Source organism: Meleagris gallopavo, chromosome 24 (genome assembly GCF_000146605.3).
Source record: "Meleagris gallopavo isolate NT-WF06-2002-E0010 breed Aviagen turkey brand Nicholas breeding stock chromosome 24, Turkey_5.1, whole genome shotgun sequence".
In the NCBI taxonomy this organism is placed as follows: Eukaryota; Metazoa; Chordata; class Aves; order Galliformes; family Phasianidae; genus Meleagris; species Meleagris gallopavo.
In genome coordinates this window covers 237,244-245,770 of record NC_015034.2, presented here as the reverse complement: position 1 = coordinate 245,770, position 8,527 = coordinate 237,244, and the positions used below count along the sequence as shown (strand labels likewise).

At 48.6% G+C, this 8,527-nt stretch overlaps 2 protein-coding genes across 2 annotated transcripts in view; one reads left to right on the top strand and one right to left on the bottom strand.

Annotated features, from left to right (window-relative positions):
* Positions 1-4,621: 4,621 nt before the first annotated feature.
* On the top strand, positions 4,622-8,521 carry SLC25A37 (solute carrier family 25 member 37). Its single transcript, XM_019622601.2, has 3 exons — positions 4,622-4,878; positions 6,809-6,865; positions 7,739-8,521. The coding sequence occupies exons 1-3, from the start codon at positions 4,656-4,658 to the stop codon at positions 8,257-8,259; spliced, it is 801 nt and encodes a 266-aa protein (XP_019478146.1). The 5' UTR covers positions 4,622-4,655; the 3' UTR covers positions 8,260-8,521.
* ENTPD4 (ectonucleoside triphosphate diphosphohydrolase 4) overlaps positions 8,519-8,527 on the bottom strand; it is a 6,747-nt gene continuing 6,738 nt past the window's right edge. The window contains exon 12 of the mRNA XM_010723086.2: positions 8,519-8,523. Within this exon, the coding sequence (XP_010721388.1) occupies positions 8,519-8,523 (5 nt within the window). The remainder of the gene's footprint in view (positions 8,524-8,527) is intronic.

Below are 8,527 nucleotides of genomic sequence, written 5' to 3'. Positions count from 1 at the left end.
GGGTATGGGTGTGCAAAGGGGGTGTGTGAGGGGGTATGAGTGTGCAAAGGGGGTGTGTGCACAGAGAGCTGAGGTGCAGGGTATGTTATGTTCATGGGGCACTGAGCTGCAAAAGGGGTCCGTGCATAGACTATGGGGCAGTTGCATGCAGGGAGGGCAGTGGAGGGTCCTGTATGGTGTCTGGAGGGTTACATTCCTGGAATGCATGGAGTGGATGTACATGAGGAGCTTGCAGGCAGTGCAAGGAGAATGCATGGATGAGGGATGGAAGTGCATTCTTGGGGGGTGTCTGTGTGGGGAGTGCATGCACAGGGTATGGGGCTGCATGCATAAAGTGCTGAGGGGTTATGGTGTGCAAGGAGGGGGGCTTAGAGAACAAGGGGGGAAGTTTGCTTGGGGGATTAGGGCTGTGTTAGGCTACAGCCGCAGGGTGCTCTGCCAGGCTGCACTGTGCTGTCATCTCTTCCTGCATTGACATGGGAGCTGCACAGAGCCCTCCTGGGCAGCCTCAGCACGCCGTGCCCGCCGGCTTTACGCAACCACAGTGCAAAGGTGCACGCTGTGCTGCTCTGTGTCCAGCCCTGGCGTAGCAAAGCAAAGTCCTTGTGCATGAACTCGGAGTGAGATGCCGTCAGGAAAGTTGCAGGAGTTCTGCTCCTCTTCCCTGCAAGCTTTCTCCTCCTGTAGCTTAGCAAACCGTGCATGGTGTAAATACGGAGGTGTTGCTGGTTTGCTGCAAAGCACTTTTTTTTCCCCAGCAAACTGTGTGCCTTGGAGCTGGAGGGAGCTGCTGCCTGCAGGTCCCTGTAGGATCTTTGCACTCTGCAAGGAACTGAGCCTAATTAAGCTCATTACCATCAATGTCCTTCACTCTCTCAACATCTTTCCTTTTTTTCCAGAAAGGAAATGTGCTTTCCCTGCTCTGGGTGATATTGCTGGGATCAGGGCACGGCCAAGCAGAGCCTGTGGATGCTGCACAGAGTGGGATCTTGGGGCACCTGAGCTGTTCAGTGGCCTCCAGGAGGAAATGTTTTGGTCTCAGCAAGTTATTTCTTCTCAAAGAGAAAGGGAAAGGATCACAATCTGGGGGAACTGTTTGTTTCAGTCACTTGCACTATTCCTCAGCATGACATGCAGCTCTGATGCTGCTACCCCTCTGGGGGGCTGTGGGGTTGCAGCCTGCCCATGGGACATCCCCAGGACAATAACTAGGGGCTGGAGCTGTGTGCAGGTGTCCCTGTAAGCCAGGATCATTCTGTGTGACCCACAGCTCTGCTGCTCTATGTGCTTTGGCACTGTGTGAGACATTCCCAGCACTATGGCTGTTTGTTTTGGGAGGGAGATGCAGTACTGGTCGTGCTCTGCCAGCTGAAAGTTGGAGACCTGTGGTTATTGGGAGTTGTTTGGTGTCTGTTCCTTTGCATTATTTTCTTTCTCATGGTGCAGGAAGAACGAATTGCAGCAAGGAGCCAGGGGCATGCAATCTGTCTGCAGGGCAGGAGGGTGAATGGGGTTTGTTGTAGGGATGGAGCAGTTTGTGGAGCTCTGCTCCACATGGATAGGACGGAGGGCAGTGCTCCTGTGTGAGCAGGTTTGGGATGTTGGGGTTTGGTGGTGAACCTGTGGGTATCAGTGCATGGCTAGAAAGAGCAGTTTGTCCTGTTAGGGGATGGTGTGGGTGCTGCCAGCCCCAACCAACCTGTCACCCCACCCATGGTCACTTTGCAGCCACATGTGGGGACCGGGCACTGCTTGCTGGGAGCTGCTGCAAAACAATGGGTGACTGGGAGCTGCACGGTCACAGGGGATGCCAGCTGGTTTGTGCAGTTGTCCATCAAATTGGTGATGCTTTGCAAACAAATGCAGAACTAGAGAGCTGGCTCTTGTTAGCAGAACGCTTCTGGGCAGAAATCCGTCCTGGCCCCATGGCTTGTGCCAGCTGAGAAACGTCTGGGAAGTGTCTGCCTCTTTCTGTGCTGAACTTTGTGCAAAGAGAGCAGCAGCAGCACTGACTCTGTGCTAATGCTGCCTTGGAAGGAACATTTCTGAGCTTTTCGGGTATATTTCAGCCTCTTTTCATCATGCTTAGATAGCCATATATCTTTTGGGATGCAATAAGGATTATGTACTCGAGCACTGGGCTCCCTTCGTTAGGGAATTCTGCACAGTGCTGTGTGATGGATGGGTAGTGGTGGGCACTGCTGCTCCACGGGGATGCCATGAAACCAGAGCTGGGACTTTTGCTTTTGCTTCTGGTGCCCATGCTGCAGGTAAGGCTGCCCGGATGTTTGCTGCCTTACGCAACAGGATTAATGGAGCATTTCTGGGCTGTTTAACAACAGGGGTGTGAACTCCTGGAGGAGCTGCAGATAAGTGTTGGAAGGGCTGTGCAGCAAATCAACTGTTCGCAGCCTTTAAAGGTGCAGCACTGATGCTGTGCTGCTGCGATAAATTGATCCTGCATGGGGCTGGCATGCAGCTGGGTGCTTAGGGGATACTAAGTGGTGTTTATGCATTGCTATGTGAAAGCAGCGGATGCCCAGCAGAAATATGGAGGTGCTTGGGGTGCTGCAGTATTGCACGTTGCTTGCTCTATGGCACTGCATGCTCCCAAACATCTCTGATGCTCTGGCTCCAGATGCATGCTGCAGTTGCACTGATTCTGAATGCACTGGGCTGGGTTCAGGCTCAGTTTTGCAATGTGAGGGTGGAGCTTTGAGTCTGCAGAAGTGCACTATCTCTGCTGCAGCTGGTGGGTGCTGCTGAGTCATGGTGACAGCAGTGTGGGCCCTCATGCATGCAAAGCAAAGGATGCCAGCTGCTCTACATCTATTTTTTTAAGCACATTGCAAGATTCAAAGCTATTGTTTCTTTTAGAGGAAAACTTCTGAGCTTTTTAGGTTTGTTTCCAGTGTTGCAATGTGCTCTATACCAGGAAGCTTTGCTCGAGGCAGCGAAACTCCATTCCTCAGCACAGCTCCTCCATGCTAAGCAGCCTTGGAACTTTCTCCAAACACAGGGCATGTTTTGCTGCAGCTGTGCAGCTCTTTGTTCACCTCATGCATTCTTAGCTGCAGGCATCTGTGCAACGGGACCACCACTTTTGCATATTGAGGTCTTGTATTTTTAGGGAAAGGCAGTATGTGGTGCAAAAAGGGAGAGTTCTTTCAGTTGCGTTCATGACCCCAGATGCTTACAATCTGCAATTCTCCTAGCTGCTCACTCACATCACTTTGCAAATGCAATTATTGTGCATTTTCTAGAATAGCTACTACAAATGCAGTAGATTGTTATTCTCACACACTGCTTTACTGCTCTCGTTAATAGCTTGGCTTATGATTCTGGGTTAAAGTCTGCAGTTCAGCCCCAATCTCTTGAACTCAGAGCAGTGGCCGTGGAAATGCCTTTTAATTTTCAGGCAACCAAAGGAATCCAAGGTCCAAATCAGCAGCACTTGGATTTGGTGTGATCTCACCTGGAAATGCAGCCCTGAGATTGCTGCTGGTTAATTGCAGAGGTGAATTGATGAGTCCTTGTGCAGAAGCACAGAGGGATGCGGGGGATCCTTCCTTCTGAAGCTGCTGTTTGCATCACTATTGCACTTCTGCAGAGCCAAAGATATTAAACCAGGGATTTCCTGGAGGGATTACTTGCAGTGCTGCAGCCTCACTTGCTGTGCTGCTATTGCAGTATCAAATACTGAGTGGAAAAGGGCTGATTTTCACCCCCCAGCAAAATGGGTCAAGGTGTAAAGTTGGTGCAATCCATTTCTGGGCTTAAACTTGGTACAGAAGCAAAGCATTGTCTGCAATGCTGAGCCTGTAGCAGTAGACCTGACCTTCAGGGCTGCCTGCTCCCTTATCTGCTGCTTATCACCTCATTCATGAACTGCTCTGACCCTAAATGGATGAACTGGGTTCAGCACAGTGCAATGTGTCTGGGGGTGAAACTTTGCTCTGAAGCTTGAAGGTGTCCGTTGAAAGATGCTGGCCTCTTGGGAAGCTTTGGAAAAGCAATTAAGAGGAAGAAAAACTCACCAGGGATTTTTGAGGAAGGATGCAGATAATACCAAACCCATGGAGCTGGTGGATGACCAGAGGGCAGATCCTTGGGTCCTCCAGGGGTCAGGTTGGGCGCAACTGATATGCACAGGGACTCATCTTTGTGCCCTTCAAGGAAACCCATTTCCCAGTCATTTGCCCTATAGCTCCATGTGGGCATCAAAGCAGTGAGCAATTGCAGGAGGAACACGCTGGGGCAGAGACAGAGTGTTGCAAGCAGGAGGCAATTAGAGCCCTGGCTGTGTTTCTTCACCTTTGTCTTTTGAACAATTGCACTTAATTCCCCATGCATAAACAAGAGCAGAGGTTACACATCCACCAGCAGAATTCTGATGTCTTGGTGTTGCAATGGAAGCACGGACTTTGTGGCGTTGTTCTGTCAGAAGTGTGAATAAATGGGACGTGGGTGCATTGGGGTTCTGTGGGTGCTCTGGGGGCTCTGAGCAAAGTGGGCTCAGCAAAAGAAGGCAAAGGATTTTAGGGTTAGACTCTATGGTCTGTTTGGGTCAGGGGGGCCCATATGGGTGTGAATCTTGGAAGTCTTACATACTTAACTGAAGCCTCTCCTTCCTGTGTGCTTTGTTGCAGACACGGATGCAAAGCCTGCAGCCCGACCCCAAGGCCCAGTACCGGAGTGTGTATGAAGCCCTGAAGAAGATGGTCCTGACTGAAGGCTTCTGGAGGCCTTTACGTGGGATCAATGTCACCATGCTGGGGGCTGGCCCTGCCCACGCCATGTACTTTGCTTGCTATGAAAAAATGAAAAAATCACTCAGTGATACCATTCAGCATGGAGGAAACAGCCACTTGGCCAATGGTATTTTAAAATTTATTTTATGGCATTAAAAAATCCTGTGATTAACCTTCCTCCTGTTTGCTTTGCACCAAGCAGTGAGAGCTGGGTCTCACACAATAAATAATTGGAGGTTTTTGCTCTGATTACGTGACACAGAGATGTAGTAACAGGCAGCATCCAATGAGGCATCCTGACATGTTGAAGAGATGGTGCAGAAAATGTTATCTCACAAGTATCCAGGCAAGTTGGCTTGCCTGGGCCACATTGAGTGAAAAGGGATGATCTTGCGCTGCATATATGTAGGTTGCTCTGAATGTAATGCCTTCTATTTATTTATTCCCACGGAAATGACAACCTCTACAATAAATGCAATAACTCTGCTTGATAAAGCAAATTCTTAGCTACAAAGCACTATTTTTCAATACAATCAGCACTATCAGCTGTGTGTTTTCACCAGCAGTGAACAAGCCATGCTAATTAGCCATGCTAATCAAGGCCTGCACCAGCAGAGCTGCCCCCCCTGTCGCTGTCCAGTGCTGAACCAGCCCACCCACCCCTCCCTGTGCTCACACCCCTGTTTGGCCTTTGTAGCATCGATGAATGTCAGTTGGTGCCATTTTTTCCCCCCCACTCATTTGCTCCATGTGCTTTTCTGTGTCAGGTGCTGTTTTGTAAGATTGCCCTCACTGCTGCTGTCTTGTCACACAGCAATAAAATATAATGGGGTATCAGATGTTCAATGTCTAGAACCATACCAGCATCCACCTCTGACATCACAAGCCAACACCGTCATACAGGAGGCATTACTTTTGGAGCAGCCCTCATTAAAATATGTAATGTATTGAAGCAACAAAATTTAATTTTTTAAATTTTATTGAGACAGTAAAAAAAAAAAAGTCAATGAAACCATAAAACCAACAGGATTTTGAATGTTGTTTTTGAGAGACTGATGCACCAATCTCTGGTTTGATGGCAGAAATTTCAATTCTTAGTAAGGTCTCAGGAGGTTCATTAGAGATTTTTTGATGTAAGTTTGCTCTTCCTGTGCCTCATTGTTGACAGTAGTTATTCACAAATGTACATGCTGCCAAAAGTGATGGCATGAATAAGGCAGACTGTGTAGTGAGGGATATTTTTCTTATAAAAGTCTGGTAAAGAAACGTAATCAGATTTTTGAGTTGAATACCTGATTGTAACTCTGTATGTTCCAGTTGAAAAAATGTATTTGTGTCGAATGAAAATGGAGCTGCAAACATTGAATTCTTCCTCACAGTCTTGAAACAAATTCTCAAATTCCTTTATCAAAACTGAAAGCGTGGCTGCATATTTTTTGCTGTTCACAGGACTGTGTTTAGGCACTGTATCAAAATGCGTAAAATTATTTGCCATTATTTGAGTTGCCACGATGTGGTGGCAGCAATATGTGGCAATGCCCACATAACTTGACCCAACCAAGTCAATGAAGACTAGAATATCCTTTTTCCTTGTTGCTTTCCTGTGCCTGCCGTTCAAGTAGCTACAGGCTTTTGGTACCCATGGGAAAGCTGAGCTCTGCATTAGTAAAAAAATGACTGAAAGTCAACGGAAACTTCAAAGGGGAAGGTGTGGCTCAAGGCCATCCTTCAGAGTCATTAATGGCTGGCTAGATGTTTGCAGAATCTGTGCAATTAGTGCTTAAATGGCTGAAAATGCCTAATTAAAGATGCAGTGAGCCAGTTCTAACCATTGCTCATTCTTCAGTCCGGTGTAGGCTGAGTAAAGCTGGTGAAGTCTTGTGTAGGCAAAGCCCAGTGAGTTGGTGGGAGAAGCCAACGTGACGCGGCCAGAGCTGGTTTGTGTTGGGCTGCCCTGCTTGGGTTTTTCCATACTGGAAACCAATTGTGTTACTGGGTGCTGTGTTACAGGTGACTCTCTGCTCCCTGGATTGCTGAAGGATGCTTTTGTCTTGCAGGTTTAGCTGGGAGCGTGGCCACGTTGCTCCATGATGCAGTGATGAATCCAGCTGAAGGTAACAGTGACCTGCACAGAGACCCTGAGCAGCCTCAGGGCCACCCCAGCCCTGTGCTGGGGGATGCTGCCCATCTTCTGAAAGGGAGAAATCCCTGCCCAGGACTGCCTGGCTGCTTTAATTGCAGGAGCCTGAGTCACACCGTGCTCTGCCTGTGAATTTTGCTTGTAGTAGTGGCTGTGGTTTTTCAGAAGCTCTGGGCAAGCAGAGCAGAGCTGATCTTGCTGCCCAACCAGTAGAGCAGCAGTAGGGTTCCACCAGCTGATGGTGGACTTCAACCAGCTGCTCTGCCTTCCTGGGAGATATCTGATGATAGGAGAACCAACAGTAAGATGCATCTAAAATCAATTGGCTGGGCTGCTGTTGGTTGTTAGTGTACTCAGCTCCTGAGCTGGACAGAAAGCAGTGAAAAACTTCAGAAAAACTGTTTTTAATGCTTAAAATTCTTTTTAATCAGAATAAATAACCTCTTACTGAAGACATATGTTGCCACAAGTGAGCTCTGTACCCTCATCTATCTGTCCTAATTCCATTTTAGCCTGACATAAGGGCTCCTTATTGATGGCTGAGTAATGTGTTGACTCATGAACGTGTAGAGCTACCAAACCAGGCCTGAGCTGATCCCTTCCCATGCTTTCTGGGTTTTAGGGCTGGTGATGCAAAGGGTGCATGGATCCTTGAGCTCAGAGTTTTTGCATACAGGGAGGGGATCACTGCAGAAATGCTTCTTTGTGGGTTTGGAAGGGGACGTTGGGTCTGCATGGCTGATGCTTGGAGCAGCGCTTGGACTGGGTGTTGGGATGCCCATTGGCGAGGTCCTCATCTAATTAACCTTTATTCCTTTGGTGCCACGTTGGATGTTCCCTGGAGCAGTGGTGAAGCAGCGGATGCAGATGTTCAACTCCCCCTACAAATCCGTCTGGCAGTGCGTGAGGACAGTGCAGAAAACCGAAGGCTTTGGTGCCTTCTACCGCAGCTACACCACCCAGCTCACCATGAACATCCCCTTCCAGGCCATCCACTTCATCACCTACGAGTTCATGCAGGAGAGGGTGAACCCCCATAGGGAGTACCACCCGCTGTCCCACGTCTGTTCGGGAGCCGTAGCCGGGGCCGTGGCTGCTGCTGCCACCACCCCGTTGGACGTCTGCAAGACCTTGCTCAACACCCAAGAAAACAAAGCGTTGAGTTCACTTAACATCACTGGGCACCTCTCGGGCATGGCCAACGCCTTTAGGACTGTCTATCAGCTGGGGGGCATCGCGGGGTATTTCCGAGGGGTGCAGGCACGTGTCATCTACCAGATCCCTTCAACAGCCATCGCGTGGTCGGTGTATGAGTTCTTTAAGTACTTTCTCACAAAGCACAAGCTGGAAAAGGGAACATCTCTTTGAAGGACGTAATGATATGCCCTCTGCTTGTGCCAGGAACACACCAGGTGCTGGGGGGAGATGGGAGGGTCACAGCTGATGCCACTTTCCTGTGGTCCTCAGCCACGTGTTCCCCTCGTTGCTTAAACAATAGTTTATGAAATACTTATAATAATATATATATTTAATAACTTTATTTTGGAGAGCCGAAATAATTGATATTTTTTTTCTTTAAGCTTGAAGTTGTAGTTTACTCCTCACCAGAAATCCTAGGTTATACAACCTAGGCTGT